Source organism: Eretmochelys imbricata, chromosome 2, assembly GCF_965152235.1.
Source record: "Eretmochelys imbricata isolate rEreImb1 chromosome 2, rEreImb1.hap1, whole genome shotgun sequence".
Classification (NCBI taxonomy): Eukaryota; Metazoa; Chordata; order Testudines; family Cheloniidae; genus Eretmochelys; species Eretmochelys imbricata.
This window is the reverse complement of record NC_135573.1, coordinates 226,880,776-226,897,076: the sequence shown is the minus strand read 5'-3', so window position 1 is coordinate 226,897,076 and position 16,301 is coordinate 226,880,776. Positions and strand designations below refer to the sequence as shown.

The window sequence follows — 16,301 nt, the reverse complement described above, 5'->3', positions numbered from 1 at the left end:
AAGAATACTTGGCCATCCTTAAATAATTTGAATAACAGAGCTTTATTCCTTTGACCCCTGTGTTGGGTGAGCATAGCAATAATGTCGAGGGTGACAGTGATTTCTATTTCACAACAGAAGATGGTAGTTGGTGTTCAGAATTTTCTTTATTATAGTGGTTGTGTTTGAGCCAGAAGAGCAGGCATCATTGCCTGCTACATGATGTACCCATTTGAACACAGCTGTTTCCTGTTTAAACTTTTGCACATTAATTTTCTTGTTGGTTAAAAACATTTGGTAAAATGTCTGTTAATTGAATAAACACCGTGATTATTTCATTTTCCTACACTATGAACCTGGGTACATATTAGAAAGAGGTATTCATTATATTTTAGGCAGTATACTTTATGTTAATCCTCTTGCATTTACAACACTGTCTGAACTCTGAGCACCTAGTATCTTTTTAGGGATCACACATTATGTTGCTGAATGTCCAAACAATTAGAATTAGATAATATGCTAGCATATATATCTGTTTAACTTACCTTCTTCCTTTTTTTGCTGAGGCCACAAACAGTAGCGCCTTATAATTGCTGAATTCCTGCCCAGCTGAGTATGTACTGTTATGCCATGTTGATGCTACAGCGCTGCAGCTATGCTGCTGTAGGCTGTAGTGTAGGTCACTAGGCCAACAGAAGTATTCTTCTGGTGACCTGGCCATGACTACATTGGGGCTTAGGTCGGCATAGCTACAGCTTTTTTCACATCCCTGAGCGATGCAGCTACGTTGATAGAACTTTTAAGTGTAGACCAGACCTTGGTGATTTCACAGACATGATAAATCAGTGTTGGAATCTGTCTGTTCAGGGTAAGCAAGCTGTTCCCAGGGCTCATTGACTCTGAAGTACTTCTTGCTTAGTATTCTCATTTTATATCCTATAGAATATAAACTGTGACTATAGAACTTGGACAGAACCATCAAATACTGCAGAATTCTAAATCGATATAACTTTACCCACAGGCAGTTTCCTAGCTCTTACTCTAATCTGTGATCGATGTATCTTATGGTAGCTGGAAAGAAACTGTCATATACACTGTCTGGTCGTTTAGACCCAAACTTTGCCTTACTGTAAATTTTGTATTGCCTGGTAATGCATAAAAATTCACATTGTTTGTTAATTTCTCTATGATGGAGAGATGGATTTAAATTAAAAACAAAACAAAACAAAAAACCCCAATACAATTTCCCCTGTTAGGCAATCATCTAAAAACAAAGAGTGAGTGATCAGTGCTGAATTTTCAGCAGCAGTTACTTCTAGAGATGTGCTCAAGTAACTGGGTTACAAACTAGGAAGTAAACCAAATGTCTCCATGAGAAATTTTGGTTGGAAAATATCAGTGTTTGCTGAAAAGAACAAAAATGGTCTGAAAATACATTTTGTTTCCTGACTTTTACTATTGATTCTGAATAATTAGCATGTATATAGAATATTTCATCTGTAGATCTTGAAGCCTTTGTACATGTGGGTAAGCATCGTTATCTTAATTTCAAAGATATGTAAATGGAGGTATGGGGAGATTCAGGGCCTGATTTTCAGAATGGGCTAAGCATTGTCAGAGCCACTTATTTCTGTTGAACTTGTGGAAGCTCAGCAATCCTTGAAAATGAAACTTTATGTGATTTGCGTAAGGTCACACAGTAAATCAGTGGCAGAGCTGAGACCAGAACCCTGGACCACTGCCCTATCCTCTTCTCTAAGAAGATATTGTAAACAGTGATGAATTAAAAACAAAAGTGAAAATGTAGATAACAGCGTCCAGTGTCTTTGAAAAACTTCTCAAAACATAACTGAAAATAATGTTTAAATAACTACTATATTTGAGAGAGAAGATGGGTGAGGTAATAGCTTTTATTGGACCAACTTCTGTTGGTGGAAGAAACGAGCTTCTGATCTTACACAGAAGTTGGTCCAATAAAAAATATTACCTCACCCACCGTGTCTCTCTTATATCCTTGGACCAACATGGCTACAACAACACTGCAAACAATAAGGGAAGATACAATTTTTGTAATATTTCTGCATGTCCAGTGCATGGTAACAAATTAGTTTTAGCTGAGGTAAAATATTTCTTTTAAAAAGCTCTTCTGTAGTGCAACTACCAGAACTGAGAATATTTTGGGGGTTTAGTTTTTGTAAAGAGTTTTTTAAAATATTCTAAATTCAGATCAAATAACTTTAAAAATGCAATATAAGGCCACAGCCCTGCAAAGATATACCCAGTTTTTGCCTCCTGCCTCACAGCAGGAGAAGGGTAACCTTGTGAACCTTCTGAGCTTGAGGAGTAATTGGGAAAAGGGGCCTGCAGTAGGAGAAGCTGGCTATGGCCCAATAGCTGGCCTAAGTTACAACCTCAGTTCCAAGGAGAAAAGCTTGGGAGGACTCTCAGTTTAAGGAGAGAAAGAGGGACTACCTAAATTACAACCCCATGACTTCTTCCTTTCCAACATCTGTCTTGTTCCAATTGCTGGATGCCTTAAAAAAAGAGAGAGCTGGTCCTCCTGCAGTTGTTCCTGGACCCCCCCATATGCAGATTTGGAAGGGTAAATGTCTCACAGTGGTTTGTTTATGCCCTGCTGTTCAGATTCCCTCCTTGAGAGGAGGAGGCCTCACAGCCAATTTCTGGTACCCTGTGTCATGGTGAACTGCCTTCACAGTATCCCCTTGTGGTCCTAAAAGTGCATTGCTCACAGCACCCACTTGGTCTGTTCCAGTCAATTACACAGACCAGATTAGGTCAAAGCACTTATCCCCTTTGTAGGTTTATTAACTCTTTTTGCAGAGTGAAACTCATTTCTTTAGTAGCTCAAGTTCATGCCCACTCTGGGTCTGTATCAAAGTCCTGGTAGGTTTTTCTTCCCCCTGTTTACAAGGCCCCTCAGCCTCCTTCCTGGAGCTGGAGTTGTACTTCAGATGGTCATTCTCTCTTAGGATTGTTCTGGAATCTCCAGCAACTGAAGATTAATCTTTAGTTAAAGATTATGTCATGTGATGAAGCCTCCAGGAATACGTTCAACCAAAACTGGCAATCCTACTCTCTCTCAAGTTAGGAGTCTCTCGCTCTCTTGGAGTTGGGTTTCTTTAATGAACTTTCTAAACATTAATTAATGAATCTTCACAACACCATTGTGAGGCAGATAGGTAATATGAGTATCTGAACAATTTGCTAGACACAATTTTTTAACATTCCAGTCAGTGAAAAAGATAAGCAGCTTGAGCACAGCTTCTGCTGTTGATAGATTCATCTTTTGATTTATGTTTTTCAGTCAAAATTATTTTTCAGAAATATATTTCTAACTGGTCTGTGTTTGTTTTTCAGTGTAAAAAACATAGATTATCAGTTGGCCATACGAACAGCTATGCTAAATCAGTGGTGAACATGGCAGATTTAGTAAGTATTGCTCAACTAAATGCTTTTCTAAATGTGTCGTGAACAATGTGGTTGTAGTGCCGATAACTGTAGGAAATGTTATTTCACAGATATACATGATATTAATTTATGTGAAGATTGCAGATATTTATTTAGCTCCCAGTACAGCAAGGTACTTAAGCATGTGTCTAACTTTAGATAATTCCTGTGACTTCACATGCTCAAGTACCTTGCTGGATTGAGGCCTGAATGAGTTTTTAAAGCACATCTTATTCAGAAAACTACCCAGAAAGGGTAAATGTATTCACTACAGCTGCAACCAGGAAGGGGTCTAAAACTATAGTGCACTAAAATATATGGAGAAATTGTATGTTTTATTCAACCTTTAATAAATTCGAGTTCATCCTATTTTATATGGGGCAGGGGAATATAGGTAGTTGTTGGGGCTATAAATCACACAACAGATGGCTACTGTATCCAGAAACATTTCCAGGATTTGCAAATGAAAAATAGTATTGCCACCATTGAAATCCTTTGGTCTGGGACACCAGGGTTCCCCCGATAAGTCACTCAGTCTGAAGATAGGCACTGCTGAAGAATTCTGTAACAGTGGAAGTGGTCATGTCTCCCTGATACCGATACCTGTTGCATATATCTGTTGAGGAGTATAGAGCCCTGTTGTGTAAGTAAGATATGTTGGACACTGTAAAATACAGATAAACCGTGATTTTTCTGAACCTAAATCTTTGAGTTATCCAGAATTCTTATGTGGTCCTTTAGAGATTTGTATCAAATCTCTCAGTTTATTCTTACAAAGGTTTTAGAGTCCCAGAGACCTTTGCAAGGCTCAGATCCTGCCAGGAGCTCTTTGCTGGTGGACCCTTGTGGTCATGCAGAACTGCTTACTGGGGTGTGACCTTAAATCTGGATTTTAGCCGTACAACTTCCTGTTTAAAAAAGAAAGTTGATGAGCCTCAGGGAACAAAATGTTCATTATTACAGATGTAAGTTGTTACAAAAAAAGGGAAAAGAAGCAACTATATTCTATATGATATAATAAATTTGTTCATTTTGTTAATGTACTAGATATATAAAGAACAACTTAACACCAGGATAGTATTGGTTGCCATGGAAACCTGGGCTACTGATAACAAGTTCACCATATCTGAAAACCCATTGGTGACTCTACGTGAGTTTATGAAATATAGGAGAGATTTTATCAGAGAGAAAAGTGATGCAGTTCACCTTTTTTCGTACGTAACTTCGTATGCCATTTTATTACTATTTTTTCATTCCATGGGGAGTGCTTTATTATTAGTGGCCGAAACCTTTCTTTTCTATGGTGTTATGCAGTATACAGTAATCCTGACAATAGTGCGTAGGGACCGGGAGGCGGGAGGGAGGTTAGAACAATGTAACTAATCATGTAACTAAACACTACTCTCATGCTAGTTTCAATATATTAAACACAAGCTGCATGTGCTGTGAACTCCTGTTGTCTTGTGTAATTACCTGCCAACACAGCTGCCCTGATGGATAGTGCATGGTACTGTGTTGCAATAGAATACTTACAGTGGGCCACTCACATCATTCATTTATAGCAGAACATTGAAACCAATTTGGAGCTCTGTTTAAAAGCCAATTTGGCACAATATGTGCCAGTAGATATTCAGTGCCTTGCATACTGCAGGATTACTGAGGTTCTCTGTTCCCTCAAAATACTTTGTTCTCAAAAGACAAGTGCACCATAAGGATCATAAAATGAGTATCATTACTGGGAGGAATGTTTCTGTTCTTCCCTAATTCTCTGAATTGTTTTGGTAGGTTTTATTACATCAATCACACTAACGGAAAAGAGAAAATGGTGGTCTCTTCGTGAGAGACTGGATTGGGGCTCAGTTCCCTGCTTTGTCACAGACTTTTTGTGTGACCTTCATCAAGTCACTTAGGGCCCAATCCCATAGACATTTACGTACGTGCTAAATTAGTCCATCTGACTTTACGTGAGTAAAGTTAAGAATGGTATTTGTAGGATCAGGTTTTTAATCTTTCTGTGCCTCTGTTCACCAGCTGTATAACTGGGGTAAAATACTTTATTTTCCCCACCCTTTGTCTTGTCTGTTCAGATTGTAAGCTCTTTGGGGCAGGGTCTGTCTCTTACTGTGTGGCTGTAGAACACTTTATTCAGTGTGGCCCTGATCTTGGTTGGAGCCTCTACGTGCTACTATAATACAAATAATAATAATTAATAATAACAACATCTAAGAACATTAAATTCCTAGATCATCTAGAAATAGCAGCTCCTACAATTACGTCTTTTTAGAAGGGATACAAACAGTGGAATTGAGGGATTGAGCTGTATGGTTGTGTGGTGACCCTGTCTGGCCTTGGAATCTGTGAATCTATGAATCCCCCTGTTCATCCCTTTCTGTCATGGACAAGGGAAACAGGTTTGCCTGCACAGCACTCAGCATGCTCCCATCTGCAGCTTTAAGGAAATCTCATGCCTCAGGGCTTCAGCCAGTCATCTGCAGAGGCCAGGAAGGATTTTTTTCCCTTGACACATAATTGGCCCAATGTATTGTGGGTTGGTTTTGGTTTTTTCCACCTTCCTCTGACGAATCAGTGGTCAGCCACAGCTGAAGACGGGACACCAGACAGGATGCACCAGTGCTCTGAGGGGATTCAAAGAATCCTCTTTGCAAGTGATGCCTGGCTGGTGTGTCTTGCTCACATACTCAGGGTCTAACTAAAGTGATTGGGCTTAATATAGGGGTATTTGGTTAAAATTTAATACAGGTGGTCAGACTGTGTGATGTAATGGCTCCTTCTGGCCTTAAACTTTATGAAAATATGAAACTATTTTATAGGGGAGTTTCTCCCTCAAAGAATTTGCCTGTGCATGAGAACAGATGTTATTCCTCCTTAGTGTGTTTTGGGAAAGGTTTCCTTGAAAGAATTGTGAAAGTTTCTTTGGTTTTCACAGCTCTCTGTTCTGTTTGTGTGCAGTGAACAGCACAGTAATTGCAACTGGCATTTGGAAATAAGAGAGGTAAATAGAGGGATTGGCTAACGTAAGAAGTAAACTTTTTCATTTTGTTTTGTTTTTTAAAGGGGGAGTCAATTTCAGAGCAGTCGGAGTGGTGCAGCCTACATTGGTGGAATTTGTTCACTATTGAAAGGTGGAGGTGTGAATGAAGTAGGTGTGAATATTCATACTAGCACAAATTGATGTGGTAGCCACAGTGTCTGTGTCCACACAAGCATTTTTCTCAAAATGTCCCCTTATTGCATGATCAATACAGAACATTAATACAGTCCCACAAAATAAAGTTCAAATTAGAGGATAATGCTAAAAGGCTAACGGAATAAGGTTGGGGTTGGGTTCGGTTGCATTTCCAAACGAGAGTCTGCAGCTTTCTCTCCTTCACACTTGAAGCTACGCTGGTAAGAAAAAAATCTTACCTGGCCTATTCTTAAGAGTGTGGTTTGTCTTCCTTGCTGATCCATTATCCAGCCGCAGTTAAATGAGTCTTCACTGAAGTAAGAGCCATAAAACTGTTGATCTGCTTTTGCCTTAAAAAAATCTTATTTTAAAACGTACAAAAGGTGTGTTTATGTTTTCAGTTTCTTCTGTCAACATGATTATTGTTCCCATCCTGTTTTGTTTCTTTCAGTATGGAAAGTCAGACTTTCTTGCAGTGACATTGGCGCAGTCGTTAGGCCACAATCTTGGCATTTTCTCAGATAAAAGAAAACTACTAACTGGTAAGTTTATGTTTGCTTGTTTGTTTTTTCTTCTTTCAAGTGAAAGGGGAGGAGTTTCCTCCTGATTCTATTGGAAAATAAGAAATGAAAAGCAAGAATTTTTTTCTAAGATTGTCAAGATTGCATAGTAATGTGTGTGGTTTTATGGAAGAAAGTTTGGCCAATGTGTACACATAAATTTGAGACCTGTGCATAGTGAAAAAAGTAAATGTTTCTTTCTATATTGTATTTGGAGGAAATTAGGAATATAGGTTTTCAGTGTTCTTTTTAATATGAGAAACATAATATATGTTATGCAGAGATTTTAAAATTGTCAGACTCAAAGTATGAATTTTAATTTTGTTGTTGTTGTTAGGTGAGTGTAAGTGTGAGGACACATGGTCTGGATGTATAATGGGAGACACTGGGTAAGACATTTCTTTATAGGAACTTCCATGTAACGATGTAAAGCAAAAGAATCAACAAATATACCTTTCATGCTTGAGCTGAGCATCTGCTATGAAAAAGTTGTACATGATTTAGGGCAATATTAAACACTCTTTCAACAGTGAGAAAAGGAACATATTCAATATATGAGAGATTAAAAATTTCAGTTACAGAGTTGTAGCCAAATGCGACAAACACTTGCACTACAAAAAGGCATAGAAGTTAGAATGGGAGTACTGATTTGCAAGCAGATATTTTCACCACATGGCTCTGAATCAAGTATGCTAGCAACCCCTTTCCAAGAATAAGACCATATGTTTTCCCCCATATTTTGGAAGCAGACAAAATATTGCATAATGGTCAAAAGCAACTTGAGAAATAAATAACCAACTACCCTATTTCTTTGTAGTTATTATCTTCCAAGCAAGTTCTCCAAGTGTGACATTGAGGAGTATCATGAATTTTTAAACAACGGAGGTGGTGCCTGCCTCTTCAATAAACCATCCAAGGTAATTAACAGCTGATTATTGAGAAAGGGAACAGTGGTCAAGGTATTCTTTACTTATACATATATTTTTGCAGCCAGAACTCTTGGAAGAAGGAAACTACCCTTTCTAACCAAGTCTCAGAGGGTGAAATTTGCCCTGTGCAAAGGGGTCAGCATAAGACACTCACATCATGTAATCCTTGTGCTTTAACAAAATCTTGAACAGATTCTTCCAGCATTTTAGACCCTTTCTTTCAGAGAAAAGCTCTTCCTCACATACACCAGAATAAATCTTCAGTGCAGCACCGAATAATAATTTTAGAGCCTGTATTTTTGGAACAAATGGTTTTGGGGGTTTTTGTTTGTTTGTTTGGGGTTTTTTTGGTTCTTTTTGGCCTGCTGAAGAAACTGGCATTTGTTGGGTGGACAAATAAATTCAGGGCACACTTTCAATCAACATTATTGGTTTGGTTCAATACTAATCACTTATTTTGGTAAAGCCATCCTGGAATCAATATAACTAAAAGTATTCTTCAACTCACTTTGGCGTTACTGTTCTGGACAGTCAGGAATTGGACGGGGAGAAGATTATGTGCCTTGTTTATATAGTACACACCTACTGAGGCTAGGGATGTGTTCAACAGTTCAATAAAGTAATCCTCAAGAGTTTTCAGCTTTAATTGAATTGAACTGATACCCTTCTAAACTTTTGAAAAGGTTCAGGATACATTAGAACAAATTATCTTCTTGCACTCTGCCTATTCAGGTGGGATACAAAATGATGATAAAGAAATACCACAAGGAAAGTCGTTCCTGTGGTATTTCTGATCCAGCTGAAACAGGAAGAACTGGGTCATATCACAAAAAACCTTGTGATTGTGAGGTTTCCAGCCCACTTCCCATTCCAGATTTTCCAATTACAGATGGTTGAAAATTGGTGATTTTAGTTCATAAGAGTTTGGGCAAACATTTTAAGTACTGTTTATGCACGTTGGTTCGTGCTCCTCACACATCCCCTAACGTTTGCTTGAATGGCTCAGACCACAAAACTCATTGTGAAACCACAACGTTTCACCAGGTTTTGACACAAAACCATCAGTCACCCAGTTCTACTCTACAGGTTTGCATGGACTGAGTTTGGCATTTGAAATGGAACATGATACCAAATTTAATTTACTGAGGTTTTGGGTTTCTTTGCAAACATTCTGCACAGTCATAGTTCTGCTTCACTTTAGACTAATGTCTGTCAGTGTGGATCTCTGGAAACCTCAAGTAACATTGCTTTCATTTCATCTCCCCCCCTGCAATTAAGACTTAGCTTCTAGAGCCAATCTGGTGGGTTGGTACCAGGGCAGCAAGCTGCCAAGCAGACTCCAGGTACTACTAGTGTCTTTGGTGTATTCTTGTTACTGGAAACAGAAAATATAACATATTTGGTCGCTAGGGGAAGATTAATAAACCAACCACTTCTGAAGTAATGACGACTTTGTCATTAGTCCTCAAAGAGACTGCTTCCCTGACCTCCTGCTATTTTGCAACAAGTTGTTTTGCAACTATAACTTTTTAAAATAGTGTTTGAAAAATAGAAGTGACTTTCCAAATGCTTAAAGATACAGAGCAAAAATATGATCAAAAGGATGGAGGGACAGTATTCAGTGGATCAAATTCATCTCTGGTGTAACTTCAGTGTTCTGTGGGAATTGAGTTGTCAGGGCTGTCACTGGCCACACAGTCTCCAGCCACCAGAGACTTCAGACTACAAAGTATAAATTAGAGGTGAAGAAAGCCCTAGCAAAAGAGTCGGCGCCTTTAGGATGGTAGCTTCTGCAATAGGTTAGTTGGTGAACACCAGCTTCGTTTATTGCAGCAATAGTCAAAACCCAAGGTACTCAGGATGGGGATCTTGAATCCTTTGTTTATAACTGATGCTATCATCTACAATGCTAATCCTGGACTAGTGAGGAAACATGGAGACAAGCTAAACTGGCAGCGTTGTTTGCCACAAATGCAAAAGAAAACAGGGATTGCCAAAGCAGGATTTTTATTTCTTCAGTAGCTGGAGGATTAGAATAAACTTTATGACCAATTGCACAGCTGCAGAATTGCAGTAAACACTAGAGGGGGGCATTGTTCTTCACTTGAATAGTTCATGGCTGCAGGTTCGTAGATTTTTCATTATGAGAGAGCTGCCTTTATCAAGTAAACAAGAATGAATTTGCTTTTTCTCTCAGCACCCCAGTGAAAATCATCTCACGAAGTTCACATATTAAATGCTGTCTTCTCATTTGGATGATTATAATAGGGAGTACATCTGCGAAGTGTTGTGTGTTTCTTTTAACAGATGTACTTAATGATATAAGGGATAGTAAGCGCTGTTTATTTTGTTGATAGGATGTAACTGTTTCTTGTTTTTGAACACCTGTATCCTTCCTTTTTCAGGTCTGGTTTTTCACATCTCATGACAGATGATGAGACATTTTGATTGTTAAATCCCTTCACTGGGTGGATTCTTTTTTGTAACAGAGTGATTTTTATGCTCATCATGGCTTTGTTTACTGATTATGCTAATTCACAAAAATTAGTTTTTTGTATCCCTTATCACAATTTAGATTAGCAGCATTTAGATTTTTCTTTTATAGGATATGAAAATGTGAAAGAAAGAAGTGGAAGCCAGAGTGATCAAGTTGCGATTTAAAACATTGTATCCAAAATCTTTTAAAGTAAAACAATTTTTAAAAAATGAATGTTTATTTAATTCACAAGTCTTTCAGAGATGCATGCTTCATTCTAGCAAGGAAGAGGTAATACAGACCTCTTTACAAGAAGCATGGGGGAAGTGAAACCACATGTTTCTGGGTGTATTGTCCTACAACACTCCATTGGAAGGCTGATATTAAAATCAAGATCAGCCAATTAAGACCCCCACCCCCACCCTGAACAGTGAAAATGTCACCTTGTGATTAATGGAATTTGTTTAAGTCCTGTGGTACAAATTGTACATAGTTAAGAGTTGAGACGTTCACTTGGGATCTTGGGAAAGATTTGTAGCGTTTTGTTTTTCTTAATTTTTGCACTGCAGCTTCTAGATCCTCCAGAATGCGGCAATGGTTTTGTCGAAGATGGAGAAGAGTGTGACTGTGGTACTACTGCAGTAAGTACAACATATTTTGGATCAATAACTACAGGCTCGGGTATTAATCCAGGAGTCACTGACACCCACAATTTCCACTAACGTTAATGAGAGGGATGCACACAGAGTGTAAGATCTTTGGGGCAGGAGCTGTCATTGATTATGTGTTTATATGGTGCCTACTGCAATGGACCCAGCGTGGTGGTGGTTTTTGGTTTTTATATATATATACACATACATACATATATATATATATAAAATGTTAAATAATAATCATAATTAAGGCTGCAAAATCAGGCCCTGAAAGATTATTTTTTAATATTTGGAAAGTGGTATTAGTATATCAAGAGTTTATAGTGGTCACCATTAAAATTGTCAGCATTTGACAACAGATACCACACAGTTATTACAATTGTGTCCTGTTTTATATACAGGGGAAACTGTGGCATCTCAGACTCTACTATGTCGAAATCCTGATGTTTTAGTGGCATGCATATAGTATATATTCAGCTTCATACTGAGCCTGGTTAAAATCTACTTGAGTTTAAAAGCACCTGGTAGCAGTAATGGAGCTTTTGGAGAAATAGGCTTTTCTCTGTAACATTTCACACGTGTGTCTCTTCCCCAGGAGTGTGCCATTGAAGGAGGAGATTGCTGTCATACATGCACCCTGACTGCAGGCTCAGAGTGCAGCAATGGGCTTTGCTGTAGAAAGTGTCAGGTAAGTACAATGCATTTAAAGTGACTTATGCTGTCATTTATGGGGAGTTAGTGAGTTTAGGTGATTATAGGCACAATTGCACATGCATTTTTGCTCTCAGACCTTGGACCTCCCTTTCTGAAAGTTTGACTCTTAAAACTCATCAAAAGCTGGTTAATCTAACTCTGATCTTTGTCTTTTAGATTATAAGATACTTGGGGCAGGGAGTGTGGGCCAAATTCAGAGGTGAGTTTAAGTCTAGACTAATTGACACCTTCTTCCAACCCCAAACCAGTCCAAATCAATTTGGACTCCTTCTGGACTCCTTTGGACTTACATGTTCAGATGCATGCACCATATCACTTACACATCACCTCTGAATTTGCCTCTCTGAATCAGAGAGAGTCTCTGTTGTGGAAACTTATAGAACAGAGGGTTACAAAGAAGAGTGTAGTAAGAAGAGCAACTAGCAGTAAGGCGTGAGGATGTGTAAGTTAAAGGAGGCCTGCTGTTACTTTAACTTACACCTCCCCCTGGCTCCTTAACATGGGACTTGATCCAGAGCCCATTTAATACAATGCAAGTCTTTTTATTTAATTTATTGGGCTTTGGATCAGGCCCTATGTAAGTTACACAAGCTTAAACTCTCCTAACGCCTGGTCTGTACTAAAAAGTCAGGTCGTCCCAGCTATGTCACTCAGGGGAGTGAACCCCCCCTCCCGGGCAATGTAGTTAAGCTGGCCTACCCCCTGATGTAGACAGCTCTCGGGCTTCTTCCGTTAACCTAGTTACTGCCTCTCAGGAAGGTGGATTAAGAACCCCTCCCATCACTTTAGTGAGTGTCTGCACTGAAGAACTACAGAGGTACAGCTGTGCTACTGTAGAGGTTTAATGTAGACAGCCTTAGACTCATCAATCAATCAATAGGCAGGAGTAGGTCAAGTGTCTGTTCAGCTAAACACACTTCTGATTTTCACCTTTTGTCTTCAAGCTGAGGACACTGTTCTAATAAAGGACGCTGCTCATCCAATAAATAATAATGTTATCTATGCAATGTACTTATATGTGATATTATCATCTTAATCAATGTGCATTGATGTGTCTGACTCCTATAGGGGAAATGTTAGTAACAGCTCAGTGCCACATTCTGCCTTGACTTTGGACTCATCATTAAATGCAAAAAAGGTGCAAATTATGCTGTAAGAGACCTCATTTTTCTAAGCACATTTTTTTAAAATGCAATTTTAAAAAACCCAGAAGATGTCTATGAGTAAAATTTTCAAAAGCACCTAAATGACTTAGCAGCCAAGTCCCATTGACTTTCAGTAAGACTTAGGCTCCCAAATGCCTAAATCACTTTAGAAAATGGAACTAAGGGCTGTCTGCCAAATAGAGTTGTGAAAGTGGGTTAAACTAAACAGGAGCAAGGTAATGTAAAAGAGTATGCCTGCCCTATAGCACCCCCTGCTGGCCAAGCGTGACTCTGTAGCACCCTTGCCTCAGTTTCCCCACAAGTTAGGGCTTCCATATAATAAGTACACTAGGATTATCTGTGTTTATGCCCAACCTGGACTTCTTTATGTCACCTTAACACTGTCACCTTAACACTGTCACCCCCACATCCACAAACAGGAGGATTCACCTTGTTCTAAAACCCTATTGTCCAAAACCAGCTATTTTTCCTTCCCTTTGCAATTCTTCCAGTTCACCCATTCCTAGGGGCTCCTCTTCTTCAACCACAGTGGTCAATGGTTAAACATCCTGCCAGCCCCTTGCCAGGTGATATCTCTTCAGGCTCTCCCTCAGGAGATAAGCTTCTCTAAGCATATTATGAATCCTGCCACCCTTCCCCAGATGGTGCCTTATCAGGGATCTTTTCTGGAGATCAACTTCTTGTCTAGCCCAGGACCTGGGTTTCTCTTACCAGGCTCAGCATCTTTCTTTTCTCCTCCCTGTTTTCTGTCAGAGGTGCCCATTATAAGGCCCAGTTGCCTTCTCTTAAGCCTAATTGAGCAGCAGGTCACCGATGCGCTGGTCCTCACTCCCTTTGAAAGGGCCAGTCACCCTGTAACAGGCACTCTTATTCTGGAATAAGTGTGTCCACATGTGGAGTTAATCAGGAACAACTGCATGTGTACACAAGCCCTTAGGCTCCTAAATCACTGAGGCACTTTTTGAAAATGTTACCCTATCTGTCTATCTTACCTATTTTTTTCCACAGCTGGCAGGGGAGAAAAAAACTAAGCCAGGTGTCAGAAAAAAGTTTCCACTGATGTTAATCAATTTAGCTCTACTTAAGTCAATGAAACTACACTGATTACACCGGCTGAGGACCTAGAACAGTAGCATGTCAAATCTTATACAAAATCCGTGCTCAGAAAGAGAGCACAAATGAAAAAAGTGAACTGGGGTGTGCAGATTAACAGACCCAGTCAGGAAAAACTGAGGGCTCTGAAGTGGACCTGCGGCATGTCCGTAACTGGTGATGCGACTGAGAAGGAAGTAGTGATGCTTCATTGGTAAACAGGGTGCACAGCACTGACAGTCCCCACTTGTGGGATATTTTGCCATTTCATCAGGTCATGAGGCTTTTGGCAATGGTATAAAATGTTTATTCAGAAATTAAACACCATACATTCTGTCATTACTAACTTTCTCATCCTTAAATGTATGGATACTTTAGAAGTGGGTATAAAATGATGTGGAATCCAACAATGTTTATGGCCAATTTCTACCCTGATTTACACTGATATAATGGAGTTACATAGATGAAAGTGACCCAGTGATCTCTTACTAATGACCTGGGGTAGCTGTGCTGGCAGAAGTGAAAATTATAAAAGAAAAGAAGCATGATCCAGTAGTTAGGTGCTAGCTGCAGGCTCAGGAGGCTCAGTTTCAATTCTCTTCCTCCACAGACATCCTTGGGCAAGTCATTTACTTTGGGCAAGTCGTTAGTCTCACTGTGCCTCAGTTCCCTCTCTGTAAAATGGAGGTAAAAGCATTTTTCTACCTCATAGAGGTGTTGTGAGGATAAACATTAAAGACTGTGAGATCCTCAGGGACTACAGTGATGGGAGACATGCAAGTATCTTAGGTGAGATAGAAGTGAGAGCAAAATTTGGCCCTTACACTTGTAACTGAAAATATAAGGTGATGGTTTTCTTAATCCTCGTGACATGCGTGGAATCTAAACTGAGTCAAAATAGCTTCCCAAAGTTGAAAATTTCCCTTCCTTTGATTCTGGTTAAAACTGTTGAAATGATTATTGCATGAAAAAGCTGGTTATAGAGATACTAAGAAAGCGATTTTTCAAACTTGTTTTAGTTTGAATCGAAAGGGGTTGTGTGCCGAGATGCGGTAAACGATTGTGATATTCCAGAAAACTGCACAGGAAACTCCAGCCAGGTAATATTTTAAAATTCTTTCACAAAAAGTGAACAAGTGTAACACATGCACAATCTCAGTCAGTATGAGAGTTATTGTAGTAGTATCGTAAGTTGTTTAAATGTTGTATAAAAATTACTTTAAGTTTAAGGGGGAAAGTGATAGTGAAAGAAATTTTGAAATGCCACTAATTGCCTTAGATTTATAAATTGTTTTTATAGCCCGCTCACTATCTGTATTATCAAGTGCTTGTTTTCTCTTTCTATAGTGTTCTCCCAATAGTCACAAAATGGATGGGTATTCATGTGATAACAAACAGGTAATTATAATTTGGATTTATATTTTTATTATTTTTATAGATGGGAAAACATATTCCTATAGGTTCTGATCTGAGACCTTTGAAGTCAGTAGGAGTCTTTCCACTAACTTCAAAGAGATTTGGATCTAGGCTCACAAAGTATTTTCAGTTAGAAAGTACAACCACATTACCTGTTAATTAGTCTTTCCATTACATGCAAAATAAACTGAATAACAGTAATTTACCTGATTTGAAAGTGTATTTGACCCAGTTGTGAAAATGTGAAAAAAGGTTGTTTTGTGTCTCTTCAATCTCTTTAGGGTATTTGTTTTGGAGGAAGATGTAAAACCAGGGATCGGCAGTGTAAATACATCTGGGGTGAAAGTAAGTAAACATTATTGTTTCTAAGTTGACTTTCATTGCTATAGCCCTAAAAATTCAAATATCTTGCAGACATACACCTACCTGGAATCATTAAAATCAGTCAGAATTTCGCTGGGACTGTGTGCCATGATATGTACTCAACATGAGACCGGGTTCCATATGTAAAAGAGGAAACTTGCAAACTTTGCTCTTTAGTTCTTGTTTTTTTGCCTGGACCCACTTTTAGTATAATTCTTTACATTTTTATGAAAAGGAGTGGGCAGTTGCTCTGTGATCCTCTATCTTCATTCCCTCACTTTACTTCTGTCCCTGGCTA

The 16,301-nt window shown here is 38.9% G+C and overlaps 1 protein-coding gene across 1 annotated transcript in view; it reads left to right on the top strand.

Moving 5' to 3' along the window:
• The window catches only part of ADAM22 (ADAM metallopeptidase domain 22), a 194,153-nt gene that overhangs the window by 132,788 nt on the left and 45,064 nt on the right, over positions 1-16,301 (top strand). Inside the window, exons 10-20 of the mRNA XM_077809423.1 lie at positions 3,358-3,429; positions 4,495-4,661; positions 6,523-6,607; positions 7,086-7,176; positions 7,532-7,583; positions 8,012-8,111; positions 11,169-11,240; positions 11,848-11,940; positions 15,244-15,324; positions 15,572-15,622; positions 15,922-15,985. Coding sequence (XP_077665549.1) covers positions 3,358-3,429; positions 4,495-4,661; positions 6,523-6,607; positions 7,086-7,176; positions 7,532-7,583; positions 8,012-8,111; positions 11,169-11,240; positions 11,848-11,940; positions 15,244-15,324; positions 15,572-15,622; positions 15,922-15,985 — 928 coding nt within the window. The remainder of the gene's footprint in view (positions 1-3,357; positions 3,430-4,494; positions 4,662-6,522; positions 6,608-7,085; positions 7,177-7,531; positions 7,584-8,011; positions 8,112-11,168; positions 11,241-11,847; positions 11,941-15,243; positions 15,325-15,571; positions 15,623-15,921; positions 15,986-16,301) is intronic.